General features: G+C 46.4%; 1 protein-coding gene across 1 annotated transcript in view; it reads right to left on the reverse strand.

Annotated features, from left to right (window-relative positions):
- Positions 1-4,460: 4,460 nt before the first annotated feature.
- LOC109876410 (neogenin) overlaps positions 4,461-20,564 on the reverse strand; it is a 135,250-nt gene continuing 119,146 nt past the window's right edge. Inside the window, exons 4-5 of the mRNA XM_031812834.1 lie at positions 19,965-20,115; positions 4,461-5,627 (exon numbers count right to left, since the gene is read on the reverse strand). Coding sequence (XP_031668694.1) covers positions 5,444-5,627; positions 19,965-20,115 — 335 coding nt within the window. The 3' untranslated portion in view covers positions 4,461-5,443. The remainder of the gene's footprint in view (positions 5,628-19,964; positions 20,116-20,564) is intronic.

Here is a 20,564-nt window from a genome sequence, read left to right on the forward strand (position 1 = left end):
CTTCCTTGCTTAGCGGCCTTTCAGGTTATATCGATATAGGCTCGTTTTACTGTGGATATACACTGCTCAAAAAATAAAGGGAACACTAAAATAACACATCCTAGATCTGAATGAATGAACATTCTTATTAAATACTTTTTTCTTTACATAGTTGAATGTGCTGACAACAAAATCACAAAAATTATCAATGGAAATAAAATGTATCAACCCATGGAGGTCTGGATTTGGAGTGACACTCAAAATTAAAGTGGAAAACCACACTACAGGCTGATCCAACTTTGATGTAATGTCCTTCAAACAAGTCTAAATGAGGCTCAGTAGTGGTGTGGCTTCCACGTGCCTGTATGACCTCCCTACAACGCCTGGGCATGCTCCTGATGAGGTGGCGGATGGTCTCCTGAGGGATCTCCTCCCAGACCTGGACTAAAGTATCCGTCAACTCCTGGACAGTCTGTGGTGCAACGTGGCATTGGTGGATGGAGCGAGACATGATGTCCCAGATGTGCTCAATTGGATTCAGGTCTGGGGAACGGACGGGCCAGTCCATAGCATCAATGCCTTCCTTTTGCAGGAACTGCTGACACACTCCAGCCACATGAGGTCTAGCATGGTCTTGCATTAGGAGGAACCCAGGGCCAACCGCACCAGCATATGGTCTCACAAGGGGTCTGAGGATCTCATCTCGGTACCTAATGGCAGTCAGGCTACCTCTAGCGAGCACATGGAGGGTCGTGCGGCCCCCCAAAGAAATGCCACCCCACACCATGACTGACCCACCGCCAAACCGGTCATGCTGGAGGACGTTGCAGGCAGCAGAAGAACGTTCTTCACGTCACAGGGCGCCAGTGGCGAATTTGCCAATCTTGGTGTTCTCTGGCAAATGCCAAACGTACTGCACGGTGTTGGGCTGTAAGCACAACCCCCACCTGTGGACGTCTGGCCCTCATACCACCCTCATGGAGTCTGTTTCTGACCGTTTGAGCAGACACATGCACATTTGTGGCCTGCTGGAGGTCATTTTGCAGGGACTCTGGCAGTGCTCCTCCTGCTACTCCTTGCACAAAGGCGGATGTACCACCCGGTCCTGCTGCTGGGTTGTTGCCCTCCTCCACATCTCCTGATGTATTGGCCTGTCTCCTGTAGGCGCCTCCATGCTCTGGACACTATGCTGACAGACACAGCAAACCTTCTTGCCACAGCTCGCATTGATGTGACAATCCTGGATGAGCTGCACTACCTGAGCCACTTGTGTGGGTTGTAGACATCCGTCTCATGCTACCATCTAGAGTGAAAAGCACCGCCAGCATTCAAGTGACCAAAACATCAGCCAGGAAGCATAGGAACTGAGAAAATGGTCTGTGGTCACCACCTGCAGAACCACTCCTTTATTGGGGGTGTCTTGCTAATTGCCTATAATTACCACCTGTTGTCTATCCCATTTGCACAACAGCATGTGAAATGTATTGTCAATCAGTGTTGCTTCCTAAGTGGAGCAGTTTGATTTCACAGAAGTGTGATTGACTTAGAGTTACATTGTGTTGTTTAAGTGTTCCCTTTATTTTTTTGAGCAGTGTAGATATTATTGTACCCGTTTCCTCCAGCATCTTCACAAGGTCCTTTGCTATTGTTCTGGGAATGATTTGTACTTTTCGCACCAAAGTACATTCATGTCTAGGAGACAGAACATGTCTCCTTCCTGAGCGGTATGATGGCTGAGTGGAACCATGGTGTCCATACTTGCGTACTATTGTTTGTACAGACGAATGTGGTACCTTCAGGCGGTTGGAAATTGCTCCCAAGGATGAACCAGACTTGTGGAGGTCTACAATTTTTTCTCTGATGTCTTGGCTGATTTCTTTTGATTTTCCCATGATGTCAAGCAGAGGCACTGAGTTTAAAGTTAGGCATTACATCCACAGGTACACCTCCAATTGACTCAAATGACGTCAATTAGCCTATCAGAAGCGTCTAAAGCCATGACATCATTTTCTGGAAGTTTCCAAGCTGTTTAAAGGCACAGTCAACTTAGTGTATGTAAACTTCTGACCCACTGGAATTGTGATACAGTGCATTATAAGTGAAATAATCTGTCTGTAAACAATTGTTGGAAAAATTACTTGTGTCATGCACAAAGTAGATGTCCTAACCGACATGCCAAAACTATAGTTTGTTAACAAGAAATTTGTGGAGTGGTTGTAAAAACGAGTTTTAATGACTCCAACCAAAGTGTATGTAAACTTCCGACTTCAACTGTAGTTTCTCGAGCCAATGCTAACTAGTGTTAGCACATGAACTGGATGTCTACAGGAAAGTAATTGCACCAACACTAGCAAACTCCCAACTGCACGCAGAAACATAAAAATGGTATCCGCAAGTTCATCTGACTCTGTGGATACATTGACTCGTTAACAACATCCTGAAACTATCCCCTTAACAAAAACTTATGTCTAGAAGTGACTGTATTAACTAAGTGATGAATTGTGCTAAACCACCAGGGTTAATAGGGGAATTAGCTTTGGTTGCTGTGAAGAGAGCAAACAGGGAAGAAACAAACTATGCAGGCTTCCCATGGCTAAATCAATTATGGTCCATGTTCAACTTTAATATACATCTTTAACATGGCAACAAGCAATTAAATGTATCCGCTAGGGGACCACTTAGTAGAGTGCATTGAAATAGAACTGTAATGTTTAAACTGTCTAACTGAGCCAGAGGTACAGTGGAGGAGATGTCTTGGAGCCATGTAGCGTTTTCCGTTGCATAAAGGTGCAACTTGAAGAATTCCTGACAAATGTGGTCCAATTATTTTCTTGACATTCAATCTACTTGAAATGGGGAAGCCTCTGTGGCTCTACCTTCTTAGTCACCAAGATAAGAGCTATTCTAGCTTTTAGAAGCTCGCCATTGGTTAGCAGAGACAACCGTCCAATCACGATTCAAAATGGCCAAACTGAATAACACGCGTCACACACACCGGCGAGTGAATAACACTCGTCACACACTGGCGAGTGCTGAGTTCACGCCAGAGCCCTAGTGGGGCCTCGCTGTCACACACAGAACAAACAGACTGGAACATGGAGAGAGGCTTTCTGTCTAACAGACCATCTCACATGACAACACACACACAGGCACAGTATGAGCATCTACACGGGCAGACACTCATGGTCCCCTCCATCCACACTCTCGTTCACGATCCCCAAAAGATAGGCAAATCCCCAAATCCCATAAAGCAGTGAAAAGGGATGCTTCCTTCCCCATTACGTGTCCGTGCCCAAAATATCTCATGGAACGTTTCTTTTACTTCCTGAAAATGGCAGGTTGATGACGTTGGGGAGACCGACTGGGAGAGATCAGGAAGGCAATATGTCACAGTTCAAACACCCAGAGATTCTTATCAGACTCCCACTGCCTCAGCTCTAGAGGGCCATTTACAGCCACTATTCTGGACAAAACATCAAGTCTCATCTTCTAGTTTCCCATCTCAATTCTACATGAGAGGAAACATTTCACACCCCACTGAGCTCCTAGCTGAAATATAAATATAGAAATAAATATTCCCTCTGTACCGGCAGGCTATTCAACTTTCACTTTACCCAGGCGTGTCCTGCCTATGAAGAGCACATGGAAAGAAAACAGCAGGCACACATTTCCACCACCCAGAATCTCTCACACACATGTTACCTAACATATAGAAATGCATTAAGGAACTCACAGACACACACACACATACACATTTCAGTCCTGGAGAAAGGACCATTTAAAAACAAGAACCCTCAACCCAGGCCTCCGCAGTGCAACAATGGCACAGGCCCTGTAATTAAAACCTGCTGTGTCCTCTGGCCTCATTTACTGTCTTGCCAGCTCCAATAAAGGAGGAGACATTGCAGCGCAGCCACACAGCCTGGTCCCTCTACCCTGGCAGAGAGGGCCCCTGGAGCCATTACACACACTCGCTTGTGTGTGTGTATATATGTGTGTGTGTGTGTGTGTGTGTGTGTGTGTGTGTGTGTGTGTGTGTGACCTGTGCGCGTGTGACCGTGTGCCTGTCCCCATTGGTCCGTGGGAATGAAGTGAAGTGAGGCCTAGTGAGACTAGGTGAGACAGACTAGACTGTACAGTATCTGCCATGTCAAACTAAAGCCATGGGACTGTTGTTTCAGGAGTTCTAGCCATCTTTAAAAATGAGTGACAAGCAACTCCACTGATTCAGAACAGATTTGGAGTAAACAGCAAAGCAACAACACCTGAAAACTTTTTTCAAAGTTCTAGGTTCACAACTTGGAAATCAAACCAAACTATGGGTTGGTGTGGAGAGTGGAGAATACATCCTGTCTTGTTTTGATTCAGAGTGTGTGTGTGTGTGTCTGTCCGCACAATCCCCTTAAGCAAAGCAGCCAACCGCAGTCCTCAAACTGTTCAATTCAATTCAACAGACAAGCAACAGCTGCCTGTAGGGCCCCTCAATCATTCTGCAGTGAAAACCACCACACTAATCATGACAAAGTCTTCCATTGGGTCACATCACATCATTTGGTTTATTTCTCGGAAACAAATATGTACAGAAACTTGCCACAAAGCCTACATCACATTCATTTGGGTGAAAAGGCTTTAGGTCTTTTGAAAGAGAGACTTTTATTATAGAAATGTCCATCAATTGTGCCCTGTACATTTGTATCCATGTCCTTCAAAATAAAATAAAAGCCCTTTTCCTGAGACAGCCAATTGAGCGTTTATTTTGTCCAATTGTCAGGAGAACCAATTAATGTCACACTTTACCGCTGCTTCTGCACAACATGTCAACACAATTGAACCATTTTAGCAGGAGCTCTCATCCAGAGTGCCTTCCAGTAGTGAGTTACCTACTGGTCCCCCGTGGGAATCGAACCCACAACCCTGGCAAGGGACATGCTCTACCAACTGAGCCACACAAGATGTTGTGGAGGAAGATAAGAAATTAGTGTGTACCCATTATATTTCTGTAACACTTTGGGAACGATAAATATGAGATGAACACTTCCTAGTCACATCAACACAGAGAGAGAACAGGAGAAGAAAATAAACAGGGGGGTTGATTTCACTCTGACTCACAGTCCACGGGCCAACTACCTCTGTAGGCTACTTACTATCTACATTGTACTGCAACAGGCTATTCTGATGGGTGGTTTTGATACAATGCTACATGGAATGCACACATAATGCATGTAATGGTTTGGTGTCTATCTACAGTATATTGATGATACCATATCAAGAGCTACAATAGTATGTGTCCTGGGGAAAGTTTAACTCTGGGTGTTCGGGTGCTAAATTATAGAGAGATCGTAGGCGGCTATTAACATTTGACACTCCAGACTTATTTGGATCTAAACCATTTGCTAACTGATAACGGTATGTGACGGATCGTTTAAGTGTGTGAAACACACTATCAGATAAGTCTTTTTCCAGGCTAGTTCTCCATGAAAAGTGATGTTTTTGACTTTATCAGTGCAGTACCTTGTACAGTGAGCTCTGCCTTGGCCTCGATAGTGTTGTTAGTGATGTCTGCCATACAGCTGTAGACGCCTGCATCCTCCTCAGTCAGGTTGTAGATCAACAGACTGCCTCCTCCCACCAACTCCAACTTCCCCTCACTGCCAGACAAAACAACAGAGGTGGGAAAATTAGAATTCACTTGTAGATTTCAGGAGGTAAATCGGCAGAGATTGGACACTTCCTCAGAGTGTTCGTGAGGAACAGCTGAGTGAGGAACGGCTGAGCAGCATGATTATGGTTCACGAGCTGGCGTCCTCGTTTCACGTGTGATTCACAAGTTGCCACAATATATTACAGCTCTGTATGAGAGTCCTTTTCATGCCACCATAATACAGAGCCTACACAAAGCAGACACACCCCTTGATTTATTCCACATCGGATTGTTTTACAGCCTGAATTCAACATGGATTAAATACTCATCTACACCCAATACCCCATCATGACATCACAACACCCCATCATGACATCACAACAACCCATCATGACATCACAACACCCCATCATGACATTACAACACCCCATCATGACATCACAACACCCCATAATGACATCACAACACCCCATAATGACTAAGTGAAAACATGTTTAGACATTTTTGCACATTTATTGAAAATGAAATACAGAAATATCTAGTTTACATAAATATTCACACCCCGGAATCAATACTTTGTAGAATCACCTTGGGCAGCGGTTAAAGCTGTGAGTCTTTTGGGGTAAGTCTCTAAGAGCTTTCCACACCTGGATTGCGCAACCTTTGCCCATTGTTCATTTCAAAAAGATGTCAAGCTCTGTCAAGTAGATTGTTGATCTTTGCTAGGCAGCCATTTTCATGTCTTGCCATAGATTTGAAATCCGATTGAAGTAAAAACTGTAACTAAACCACTCATGAACATTCAATGTTGTCTTGGTAAGCAACTTGTGTAAATTTGACCTAGTGTAAAAAAAAAATAAAAGCATACAAATTCACCTTACAGCAGGACGATAACCTAAAAACACATCTACCAATTGGTGCCCTTCTTTGCGAGGCGTTGAAAAACATCCCTAGACTTTGTGATTGAATATTTGCTTGAAGTTCACTACTCAATTGAGGGACCTAACAGATAGTTGTATGTGTGGGGTACAGAGAAGGGAGAGCCAGTCAAAAATCATGTTAACCACTATTATTCAACACTGAATGAGTCCATGCAATATGTTCTGATTTGTTCAGCACAGTTTTATTCCTGAACGTTTTTAGGTTTGTGCCATAAAGTGGTTGAATACTTGTTGACTCGAGACGTTTCAGCTTTGGAAAAAAATATAAACAAACAAAATTCCACATTCACATTATGGAGAATTGTGTGTGAATACGTTCTGAAGGCACTGTAGATGCATGATTACTTGAGTTCTTGTGTTCAGCTAAAATGTGTGATTGTAATTCAAGAGCATGAACGGTGACCCTCCCACTATAATACTGTTGATGTTCCCAGCACCAAGACATTCACACTAAGATGGTAACAGAGATGAGGTTCTCATTGGCTCTCTGACAACTGAATGGTATGAAGATCCCAATACTAGGTGGAAGTATCAATGAATTCCCTCAGGCCTGGGAGATTTGGTTACATGTGGATCCAAAATCACCCCTTTTCCTCAACCTAAAGCAGCATCTCATCTTCCAACAAACCCAGTGACCTCCATCTTAAAGAGCTTGTCCTTTGAACTGCTCAATATTCCAGGAGGGTAGCAGGCCTCCGACAACAGTGTTGATTTAACTTGTGATGTAGAGGAAGAAATCAATAGGTTATGAAGGAGAGCACTGGTGAGAGTGTGTGTGTGTGTGTGGTACAGTAGGGAGAGAGCAGTACAGTAGGGAGAGAGTGATAGAGAAAATAGCCCTTGGCGGTACCAGGAAACAGAGGGGAGGCAGAGATCGCAGAAATGCACACTGCAGAACCCACTGTCTGCCGGCCATCGATTTGATTTAAACTCCTGACTAGGTGGGATTTCCACCGCAGCGTGCACCCTTCCTGCTCTCTTTTTCACTCCCTCTCCCTCCCCACCACTTTTCCCTGCCTGGAATGGCTGCCTACAGCACCCTGTGCCACCTGATTGGCTGCTTACAGCACCCTGTGCCATCTGATTGGCTGCTTACAGCACCCAGGGCCATCTGCTGTGTAACAGAGCTGTTTGTTGGACTGGGCCTCTACCTGCTGTCTGGATGACATCACACTGCTGACTGAGGGAAAGATGTGGCTTGTTCAGAGCACAATTCCAATGATCTTCACATCGCCTGGATTGACATTGGATAGACTGTTGGTGTGGCCAAAGGCATGATTGAACCCATTCATATATGTTGATAAGATTAGTGGAACTGCCCCAGCAGAAGGTTTTGAATGAACACTTGTGAAATAACAACACACACTGCAGTGAGTGAATATTATTTTGGTCCCAGTGTGACAACAGCCTCTTGTTCAGAGTGTGAGTGCTATTCGCTGAGACGTTCCCAGAGGTGAATGGCTGGTTGGTTGGCTGGTGGTGCAGTCGACTGCAGCCTATAGGACGGGAGTCCACACAGCAGTCCAGACCCAACCACAGATTGTATAAGAGGGGAACAGTAGCTGCAGTCAGGACCTCCGACCTCGTCATGGAAAAACAGACAGAACATCATAACAGTAACTCATAATGGAGTATTTCTTCTCCCCAGGTCCTGAGACTGCTTTATGAAACAGGCCACAAACACCTTGCTCTACTGGCTTCTCTCCCTTCTCCCCAGGTCCTGAGACTGCTTTATGAAACAGGCCACAAACACCTTGCTCTACTGGCTTCTCTCCCTTCTCCCCAGGTCCTGAGACTGCTTTATGAAACAGGCCACAAACACCTTGCTCTACTGGCTTCTCTCCCTTCTCCCCAGGTCCTGAGACTGCTTTATGGAACAGGCCACAAACACCTTGCTCTACTGGCTTCTCTCCCTTCTCCCCAGGTCCTGAGACTGCTTTATGAAACAGGCCACAAACACCTTGCTCTACTGGCTTCTCTCCCTTCTCCCCAGGTCCTGAGACTGCTCTATGAAACAGGCCACAAACACCTTGCTCTAAGCTGGCTTCTCTCCCTTCTTCTCAGGGCCTCCAAAATGTTGTTCATGTTCTTTTAGTAGGTGTAGGAGTTGGGGCCATTCAAAAGACACAGTGTGGAATTGAACAGATCAATAGGATTCCTGTAGTCCTTTTAGAAGAGTCGCTGGGCTCCATTGAAGGCCTTCGCTCCACCAGGGCGTCTACTCTCATTGACAGTGGCATTGTGACACAGTGAGGTGCAGGTATTGAAGACGTCAATACCTTTTCAGTACATCCAGAAGGCTACGTAGGAAAGTCACATAGTTAGTCTCTCCACGCTTTACAACAATGAGATCTTAAAATGACTTCAGTTTAAGACGTCACCACTCTCACCTTTCAGTCAATGAGGAAAGATTGTGAGTCAGTTGAAAGGGTTGAATCAGTAACATGGGAAGCAATATGGCCCAGCTCCATGGTCGTGGTAATTCCTCCCTATGCTGTATTCAAATCCGAGCCGGAGCTGTTGTGACCGTGAGATATGCCATATCCCCGTGGTAACAGGAACTCTTCAGTGGAAGAGGCAGGAGCCTGGGCATAATAAAAAACGCATTACACAGTCCTCACCTACAAAGGGCTTTTTAATTAGCTCCAAATTTACACTGTCACTTAGCATCCGTTCGCTGCCGCCACGAGGATGCCAGACACTATCGGAGAACGGTATTGAGTGCTAGGTGAGATGTCGCAGGTACCGGTTGATATGGCGCTAATTGGCCTTGCGCTTTGTGTTAGCTAATGAAAGCTAGAGATATGGTGCTATTGTCATTTTCACCTGGCAGAGAGAGCCGCGTCACTGGCGTGCTTGGAAGTGTTGATGTACTGATGAAGCATGTCTGGCTACAAGGATGGATAGCTGGGTCGTCAGGTGGCTACATAACATGGATGTACAGCTGGGTCGTCAGGCGGCTACATAACATGGATGTACAGCTGGGTCGTCAGGTGGCTACATAACATGGATGTACAGCTGGATCGTCAGGTAGCTACATAACATGGATGTACAGCTGGGTCCATCAGGTGGCTACATAACATGGATGTACAGCTGGGTCCATCAGGTGGCTACATAACATGGTTGTACAGCTGGGTCGTCAGGTGGCTACATAACATGGATGTACAGCTGGGTCGTCAGGTGGTGAGGATTTGAGTAGACAGAGGAGAGGAGCGTAGGCCAACAACAAAGTAAGCCCCTCCCCGAAGGCAAGAGACTTTCTCCCACACTGTAGCGGAATATTCATTTTTTTTACCCCCCAATTTCATGGAATCCAATTGGTAGTTACAGTCTTGTCTCAACGCTGCAACTCCCATACGGACTCGGGAGAGGCGAAGGTCGAGAGCCATACTGCTTCTTGACACAATGCCCACTTAACCCGGAAGCCAGCCACGCCAATGTGTCAGAGGAAAAACCGTACACCTGGCGACCGTGTCAGCGTGCACTGCGCCCGGCCGGCCACAGGAGCCACTAGTGCCCAATGGGACAAGGACATCCATGCCGGACAAACCCTCCCCTAACCCGGACGACACTGGGCCAATAGGGCACCAACCCATGGGTCTCCATGGGAGAGGAACCTAGGACTATAGCCCAGGTTCCTATATCTGTTCTCTGTCCAGGCTCCCATCGAGCCCAGGTTCCTATATCTGTCCAGGCTCCCAGCGAGCCCAGGTTCCTATATCTGTCCTCTGTCCAGGCTCCCAGCGAGCCCAGGTTCCAAAATCTGTTCTCTGTCCAGGCTCCCAGCGAGCCCAGGTTACTATACCTGTTCTCTGTCCAGGCTCCCAGCAAGCCCAGGTTCCTATATCTGTCCTCTGTCCAGGCTCCCAGTGAGCCCAGGTTCCTAGATCTGTCCAGGCTCCCAGCGAGCCCAGGTTCCTATATCTGTCCAGGCTCCCAGCGAGACCAGGTTCCTATATCTGTTCTCTGTCCAGGCTCCCAGCGAGCCCAGGTTCCTATATCTGTCCAGGCTCCCAGCGAGCCCAGGTTCCTATATCTGTCCAGGCTCCCAGCGAGACCAGGTTCCTATATCTGTCCTCTGTCCAGGCTCCCAGCGAGACCAGGTTCCTATATCTGTTCTCTGTCCAGGCTCCCAGCGAGCCCAGGTTCCTATACCTGTTCTCTGTCCAGGCTCCCAGCGAGCCCAGGTTCCTATATCTGTCCAGGCTCCCAGCGAGCCCAGGTTCCTATATCTGTCCAGGCTCCCAGCGAGCCCAGGTTCCTATATCTGTCCAGGCTCCCAGCGAGACCAGGTTCCTATATCTGTCCTCTGTCCAGGCTCCCAGCGAGACCAGGTTCCTATATCTGTTCTCTGTCCAGGCTCCCAGCGAGCCCAGGTTCCTATACCTGTTCTCTGTCCAGGCTCCCAGCGAGCCCAGGTTCCTATATCTGTCCAGGCTCCCAGCGAGCCCAGGTTCCTATATCTGTCCAGGCTCCCAGCGAGCCCAGGTTCCTATATCTGTTCTCTGTCCAGGCTCCCAGCGAGCCCAGGTTCAATATGAGAACAACAATTTGAATATGAGTTGTGACTCCAGCGCTGTGCCTCTGCATCTGAAGCTGGGAGAGGTCACACACACGTGCTGAGCTCATCTCTCCCATTTTTGATAGAGCTGTCGGTCTCTAGAAACGGAAGTGGAATATCCGGTGCTGCACTGGGCATTGGTTGGCCGGCCTGGGTCACACTGTCTAAACAGGACCAGAGGGGAATCGTAACACTCATAACAAAACATTCATTATTAAATGGGCAGGAGTGAGTCGTTCACACTCAACATTTTTTTAATGACTCACCCTCTCGCTTTCATTTTTTTGTGACCAACTTTTTCTTTAGTTTGTCATTTTTCCAGAAGGGGTTTAAAGGTACAGGTGTTACATTCTAAATCCTGTTCATTCAGATATAGTCACACATTCAGTTAGAATATTTGCGTGACATATTTCTAACTAGCAGAGAAATGCAACAAAGACAAACAGCTTCAACAGTTTAGTAATGTTCTGTATGCAAGGAAAACAAACAAGACTCACGTTCCCCAACCCACCCAACCTCCTCAGTCCCCATTCCCCCGCCCGCATCCTGCCTCCCCACCAGAAAACCATGTTTCCCATCCCTTCCCACCCTGCAAAGCCCCCCCCCCCCAGATGAAAGCATGCCTAGCACCCCCTCCCATCCATCCCCTGAGTCTCACCTTACATTTCCCCAGAGGCAGTAGGGATGACAACACATTATATTGATGGTGTGAATTTAACCATATTGCTATCCTGTCTGAGTAATCTAAATGTAAGAAGTACTTTTGGGTGTCAGGGAAAATATGAGAGTAAAAAGCACATTTACTTCACTACATTCCTAAAGAAAAAGTATAAGTTGTCAAAAATATATAATAGTAAAGTAAAGTACAGATACCCCAAAAAACGACTTAAGTAATAGTTCTCTCCCGTCCGCCCGCTCGCCTGCCTGCTTGGCTGCGCTGCACGGTGAATGCAAACTATTGTGCAGCAGACCCAGGTGTTAGCACTCAGGGAGAAAGCAGGCTGAACCTCCCTCTTTGGCTGGGGCACAATCAGCACTGTGGTGCATTTGGAAAGAGCTTTTGGGGGTGGAGGGGTGAAGAAAACATTCCGTTTCATTTGAGAGCCCCTATCGGGGTAGTAGATGGGTGCTTTCTTTATGCAAACAGATAACATCTGTTGATCTGTGGGGAAACTGCCAGGACAAGCCAGCTTTAGACGGCTCTGAGCTAACAGCGGTATAAGAACAGACGTAAAATAAAAATCAATGCGAAAAGACCCAGCCTTGGCTTGGCCTCTTGAATGAGTCATCCATGAAAGTGTTTGTTTTCCTCCGTCTCCTAATGGAAACCCACAAGGCCCTAAGATGGAGCTACTCCTGCATACCTTATTTTGATTTGCTTTTCACCAGAGCACTGAGACGACGGTGTACCGGTCTTTGGAGTAGCGTATCACAAAGCTCGCAGCCTACGTAATATACACACATCAGAGGTTATGAATGTTCTTCTGGCAAGGTTAGGGTATGGAGGAAGGCCCTGTATATGTCATTGGTAACTGAGTGCAGGGTAAGGACAGTGGATGCCATGGGGGAGAGAGCCATGTCTGGGATGTGTAGACTAAACAGACAGACTGTAAAGAGTTCTCCTCGGCTCCAGTAGCAGAGAACAGCATGTCTGTCTGTTTTCCCAACTAACATGGCAGTGATGTCACTCCCAAGTCTTCATCGATCATTCTAGCAGCAGTGAGAAACAGCCAATCCGATAACAGATACAGCCACGGAACTCTGGTAAGAATCAAGCATAGGTATGTGGTACTGGCCAACTGTAATAGAGACATAAGTGACTGTAAACTTTAAATCAGGGACCAAGTTCATTCAAATTCAAAGAGTTTGTAAAATGCAGAAAATTGTTGCTAAACCATCAATGACCTCCAATGTGTTTCATTCTGACAGTATTAATAGGACGTACAATAACATGAGCATTTATGAGTCTCTTCTCCGAGCCAAACCTCTCGAGGTGAGGGAGCCATTTTGTTTTGTGTTCCGATGACACATGATTTGTGCCTGCCCACCAACACCGCAGCAGAGCGTTACGCCACGACGGCGTTTCCACGCACGCTCCAAACCCATTTAATAAGAGGGTTATAAATCTGGCGTGCAGAAACGGCGAGCTAGCAAAAGGCGGGGACTCGCCGTTAATCTTGTTAATACTGACGCTGCACAAAAGAACGAGCGAAAATCACAGCCCATTAACATTGATAGGTGGCGTCTGACGGGCCTTCTCCCAGACGCAGAGGAAAACTGCTGCCTAACATCTATATATTTCTACGCTGTGTCAATTTTCAGGGCCTCTTAAAAAAATCATTTTTAAAGAGCGCCGGCAGGGAGAGTGCAGCGATTAACCTAAAATTGGATCGAGAACGGAGGTCTTGCAAACTAGAAATCAATCAGAGGTTGGGGAGGGCGGAGTGAGCAATAGTGCTGTAATCAGTGTACAATGAGGCTGGGCCAACTTCTAACTAGCACAAAGCAGTAGGCAACCCAGTGGCCGCCCATAACAAGCAGATGGAAATGATCATGTCTGTCTGACCAGCTACAGTCCATCACCAAGCCTATTCACACCTCTATTGGGGATTACTACAAGATCAGGTCATCAGGTGAACTTACTCAGGGCTGTGTTGCCTACAGTGTGCCACTAACTTTGAGGAAAGGCGAGGAGGTCATTTCCTCTACTCTGATAGAGCAGAAACTATGCTCAGACAATGAGAATGTCAAGGACGCGGCTACAGCGATGGGGAAAGCATGGAGGATACAGACGACCGTATATTATAAAAAGGACGCGGCTACAGCGATGGGGAAAGCATGGAGGATACAGACGACCGTATATTATAAAAAGGACGCGGCTACAGCGATGGGGAAAGCATGGAGGATACAGACGACCGTATATTATAAAAAGGACGCGGCTACAGCGATGGGGAAAGCATGGAGGATACAGACGACCGTATATTATAAAAAGGACGCGGCTACAGCGATGGGGAAAGCATGGAGGATACAGACGACCGTATATTATAAAAAGGACGCGGCTACAGCGATGGGGAAAGCATGGAGGATACAGACGACCGTATATTATAAAAAGGTACAGTGTGAGCTGGGAGAGTTCAGGGGCACAGAAGCCCTGAGATCCTATTGACACCCCCGCCGGTAACGCCACACTCCAGCACAGGAAGTAGGACTTCCCAAAGCCACAGAGGGTAGAAAGTCATCCCATTACAGTCCCACTGAAAAACACATTTCCCCCGCTGAACACCATTCATACATAAGTAAATATCATAAACCAAATCATATTGAAATGAGGGAGCCAAGACAAGAAGAGACCCGCTCTGAGAGGCTTGAGGCATGATTTACATGCAATGTCAACTCCGTCGCTTGCCAGTCATGCATTATTCATCCATTTTATTGACTGCCGGGGATTCTATTAGGTGATAGCAGGATATTTGCCAGAACAAAAGCTGACGGTCGCTTTCATGATCGTTGGCCTTGCGTGTACAGAGCTGATTGACAGGCAAATTCAAAGAGGCGCTACAAGCTTGGGTGTTTTGTAGGAGATTCAAGAAGGGGTGAAGAGAACAATTTATATTCAACACGCGACTTGCAACATACCATCCTGCTAGTGCTTAAACCGGATTAATGGCAAATCTTATGTTTTTGGCTATAGGTAATTTTTACCAAGCTTCAGTGTGTGTGGGTCAGAGAATTAGGAACGAGGCTTCTTCACTTGTAAAAGAAAGGGGGATACCTAGTCAGTTGTACAAGTGAATGAATTCAACTGAAATGTGTCTTCCGCATTTAAGCCAACCCCTCTGAATCAGAGGTGTGGGGGGGCTGTTTTAATCCACATCCACGTCATCGGTGCCCGGGGACCAGGGTTTTTATTTAACCTTTATTTAACTAGGCAAGTCAGTTAATTAAGAACAAAATCTTATTTACAATGACAGCCTACCGGGGAAGAGTAGGTTAACGGCCTTGTTCAGGGACAGAACAACAGAATTTTACCTTGTCAGCTTGGGGATTCGATCAGCAACCGTTTGGTTACTGGCCCAACGCTCTAACCACTAGGCTATGTTCCGCCCATAGCGTCTTTTAAAAAGGGTCACCTGTCATGACTTCATCCCACTTCCCGACACATGCAGATCCACACCACCAGGGGGCTACATAGGGACGCAGCCTTGCTGATGCTACGGATTTGACCTCAGAGCTAGAATGTACAGGCAGAAGTAGTAGAAGTAAAAGGCTGAGCATTGAGCATCATCATTTTGCCTTTATACATTATCAGGGTAGAGACACCATGTTGTATGTTATGACCAGCTCTTGCAACAGCTACATGTTGCAAAACGTCTAACAGAGTAAATACAGAGCTGACTGCAGCAGTAATTATTATTATTGCTCATTTGTGGACCCACAGTGGTCTGGGGTCTGCGGACCCACAGTGGTCTGGGTCTGCGGACCCACAGTGGTCTGGGGTCTGTGGACCCACATGTGCACACTCCCCCCCCACCCTAAAATTACGATCAAAACATTTTGGCTACCCCCCTCTTGCCAGCGGAGATAAAAACATATATTGTTTAAGAGTCGTTTTTTGCAATTGTACACATTTTGCCATAAGGTGGAGAGAAAAGTTAAGAATCTTTTTTTTTTTTTTGCATTTTCCAATTAAAACAAATTAAGATATTAGACAATATAACAAATGACAATAACCTTACAAGACAACAGACGTGTGTACATAAAAAAATACAAATGTATTTTTTTAAATACACACAAATATACAATAAAAGAAAGTCCAAATAAAAAGACGTTAGATCATATGGTCACCTGCCGTAAACGACATATTATACATTAAGTGTGAAACATTATGCAAGGATTACATAGAGATGCAATCAATATGATGTGCGATTCTCCATATAGTCAATAAAAGGTTGCCAAATTCTGTAAAATGTCTAACTTATTCCTCAAGCAGTAAGTGATTTTCTCCAGTGGGATACAACTATTAACTTCTGATAGACACATTGCAACCGGCAGGGAGGAATCCGATATCCATTTCAAGGCAATACATTTCTTGGCAATCGCTAGCAATATTTCTGTTAGGCAAAGCCAAACTATAAAGCTAAGATTGGAATTAGTGAAGTTACCCAGTAGACAGACCTCCGGGTCTAAAGGGAATGCAACCCCGTGAATTGAGGATACTGTATCTCAAACCCGCTGCCAGAAACAGTGTAGTTTTGAACACTGCCAAGTGGAATGGAGGAATGTTCCTTCATCTGAGCCACATCTAAAACATAGGGAGGAGATATCAGGGTTGAACTTGTGCAGTCTAGACGGGGTGATATTGAGCTGATGGAGGAAATTAAACTGGATAACTGTTTAGAAATGTAATATGTTATCCGAGTGAGACTGACTAACAAAATCAATGGGGGAGCCACAGCCGTTAATTTGACCATGATTACTAAGTTTAGATAGGTCAATTATTCTAGCAGCCAGCTATCAAAAAAATGTCAGCTGACATGAGCTAAAGGAGTGACTCTCAGTGACCGACATAAGAGAAAAACTGCTCATTCACAACCACAGCCACTGTTGAGTAGAATGTTTCTTAGAGAGGTCTGGAGATTCAGACTGGCCAGAGGAGACCTTGTAGAGCCGGCCCTGTAGAGGAGTCCCTGTAGAGGAGTCCCTGTAGAGGAGTCCCTGTAGAGGAGTCCCTGTAGAGGAGTCCCTGTAGAGAAACTGCTCATTCACAACCACAGCCACTGTTGAGTAGAATGAATCTCCAGACCTCTCTAAGAAACAGACTGGCCAGAGGAGACCTTGTAGAGGAGTCCCTGTAGAGGAGTCCCTGTAGAGGAGTCCCTGTAGAGGAGTCCCTGTAGAGGAGTCCCTGTAGAGGAGTCCCTGTAGAGGAGTCCCTGTAGAGGAGTCCCTGTAGAGGAGTCCCTGTAGAGTAGTCCCTATAGAGGAGTCCCTGTAGAGAACCTGCTCATTCACAACCACAGCCACTGTTGAGTAGAATGAATCTCAAGACCTCTCTAAGAAACAGACTGGCCAGAGGAGACCCTGTAGAGGCGACCCTGTAGAGGAGTCGCTGTAGAGGAGTCGCTGTAGAGGAGTCCCTGTAGAAACGACCCTGTAGAAACGACCCTGTAGAGGAGTCCCTGTAGAGAAACTGTAGACCCCTCTCCCTCCAACTCTCCATCTTAAAACATATTCTCTCTGACTCATCCTATAAACAGTTTTTTTATCAGGCCAGAGATGCTACCGCAGCGAGACGTCAACCACCTTTGAGTGTCAGCGCCAGAACTTGAACATAAATCAACATCGTCCTCTTACTACGTCATCGCCATCTCCACACATCTCCATAAACTTCCTGTCGTGGGAGATACGGGATTCACAGTCTAATTCAACAGCTCTGATAGCAATACGGTTCCATACAGTCGACCAATTATGAGGCTCAGTACGGATTCCCTCCTTTTTTCCTCCCTCCGTTCCAATTATTACAAAGTGACAGGGCTTCCTGTCCTCTGAAGTCTTCCTGGGAGGGAAGGGACGCGCTGAAGGAGAAACTAGATCAGATCTCCACTCTGCCAGCGGTTGCTTAATTGTCAATCCTGTGTTACAATGTTAGAATGGCCTAACTTAATGTATTCAGCACACGGCTGTGCGTGTTCCTGGGTAAAGTGGCCTGGGTAAGAAAGGAGGACCTCCCATTTGTTCAGCACAAGCTCTAATTAACAATGTAAGCACCCCCTCAACCCCCCATCCCAGAGTACCACAAGGATATTTGGAATGTGCGCAATGAAGAACATCTATTGTAATGCATATTTAACTTAACTCTCCTTTTATCAGTCTGCCACACTCAGCTGTGGTTTTCAAAAATGACACACTGCATCCAAAACCAATATACCGAGATAGTGAGATAGTCAACTCTACCGGGACTGAGACAGAGGCTGATATGAAAGTGTCTGACACTACGTTGAAGATGTTCTCTCCTTAGAAGGAGACAATGTCCTTGTCAAGCTGAACTTCAGAAGAGGCGTGTTAAAATGTGCGAGACAACGTTCTTAACCAAAATAATGAGCCCTCATCTCTCGTCTCGGTTTCTTAGCCTGTCCCCTTCACTTACATACTTATTACCGGAAGGGACAAACTGAAAACACGGCTGTGTGGTAACCAGGTAAACCTCACACAAACCAAGGCAGGAACTGTGGAATTGGCCAGAACTCGACCCTGTGTGTGTGTGTGTCAGTGAGTAGAGTCCTGTGAGTGTGTATAGAGACCATGCAAAAATGAAAATGAATACAAGGGTTAACTCAGATAGCCCACATAGCCACTCTGTTAGCTATTCTGTCCACACAACTCTCCCAGGGGGTTTGGCTTGATCCACAGCTCTCCCATGGGGTTTGGCTTGATCCACAGCTCTCCCAGGGGGTTTGGCTTGATCCACAGCTCTCCCAGGGGGTTTGGCTTGATCCACAGCTCTCCCAGGGGGTTTGGCTTGATCCACAGCTCTCCCAGGGAGTTTGGCTTGATCCACAGCTCTCCCAGGGGGTTTGGCTTGATCCACAGCTCTCCCAGGGGGTTTGGCTTGATCCACAGCTCTCCCAAAGGGTTTGGCTTGGTCCACAGCTCTCCCAAAGGGTTTGGCTTGGTCCACAGCTCTCCCAGGGGGTTTGGCTTTATCCACAGCTCTCCCAGGGGGTTTGGCTTGATCCACAGCTCTCCCGAGGGGTTTGGCTTGATCCACAGCTATCCCAAAGGGTTTGGCTTGGTCCACAGCTATCCCAAAGGGTTTGGCTTGGTCCACAGCTCTCCCAAAGGGTTTTGCTTGATCCACAGCTCTCCCAAAGGGTTTGGCTTGATCCACAGCTCTCCCAAAGGGGTTGGCTTGATCCACAGCTCTCCCAAGAGGTTTGGCTTGATCCACAGCTCTCCCAGGGGTTTGGTTTGATCCACAGCTCTCCCAAGGGGTTTGGTTTGATACACAGATATCCCAAGGGGTTTGGCTTGATACACAGATATCCCAAGGGGTTTGGCTTGACACAGCTATCCTAGGGTATTGGCTTGATCCACAGCTCTCCCAGGGGAGGGCTAAGAGTGTGACACTCTCCCAGGGTTTTAATTTGTGAACTCCCTGACACGGCTGGCAGCCCGACCTTGTTGTCTCCCTGCTTAAGTGGCAGTATTGTTGGCCCCGTCGGTGGCGCGCTCAGACACTCGGGCCCAGTGGCGTTAACACCCCGGGGTACAGGCACCAGCTCTTTAAGTGTTTGCACTTTGGGCACAAGGCACAAAGGAAGCTGGTACTGCTATAGGAGTGTGACTAGGAACGTCTGAGGGCTAGAGGAACAGTCACACTACCTTACGGACATGTTAAATGACTGATTCAATCATCAAATTGATTCAAACACTACAAATGAACACAACTTGATTTCTGTGCTAATATGGATGGATATAAACAAAGTAACTTATGGCAATGAGATAAAAAAAGTATTTCCAGTTAGACAGCCATTTGAGGTCATTTACAGCCATTTGAGGTCATTTATAGCCATGAGGTCATTTACAGCCATTTGAGGTCATTTATAGCCATGTGAGGTCATTTACCGCCATGTGAGGTCATTTACCGCCATGTGAGGTCATTTACCGCCATTTGAGGTCATTTACAGCCATTTGAGGTCATTTACAGCCATTTGAGGTCATTTACAGCCAGTTGAGGTAATTTGAGCCATTTGATTTATACTGTTGAGTTGGAAGAAATGGGTTCGCAAGGAATACTCATTTAAAATCCTCTCTAAAAATAGGGCTTTCGGGTCCAACTCACCTCTCCTCAACAAGCTTGTCTCCCACCATCCATCGGACGTAGGGCGTTGGATAACCCGTCACCACACACGGCAGCAGCAAACTGGCCCCCACCACTTTGGTCACAGGAAGTGGCTCTACCAGGAACTCCAGTTCTCTCTCCTCTCCGGTTTCTGTCCAAACAAAGAACAGGGTCGACCTCTGGTTAACGTGTGTCATCATTCCTCACTTCAAAAGACTCCCATCCTGAGATCTGATCTGGATCAGTAAAATGAACAACACCTCTGGTGACCACTCAGGAGGTCACCCAACTGGCTGAACTGCTTTGCCCAAAGTTAACCTCTTGAGATGGTGAAAAGACAGTGACTCTGAAGGTATGATTAACCTCTTAATTATTTGAAGACATTTTAAATTTTCAATTTCAGTCAATTCAAGAAATGAGTTCCCCCCCCATATTGTTCTCTCAGTCAACTGTTTCAGTCCATGTATGGTACCACCAAATAACTCCTGAAACGGCATGTTGCTTCTATGATGCAAAACATCTTGTGTGTATGTGTGTTTTGAATACACTCTCAGCCTCGGGGCCACACCTACTGGGAGACATAGAAAAATACATCAGCTG

This window comes from Oncorhynchus kisutch, unplaced genomic scaffold, assembly GCF_002021735.2.
Source record: "Oncorhynchus kisutch isolate 150728-3 unplaced genomic scaffold, Okis_V2 Okis03b-Okis08b_hom, whole genome shotgun sequence".
Lineage (NCBI taxonomy): Eukaryota > Metazoa > Chordata > Actinopteri > Salmoniformes > Salmonidae > Oncorhynchus > Oncorhynchus kisutch.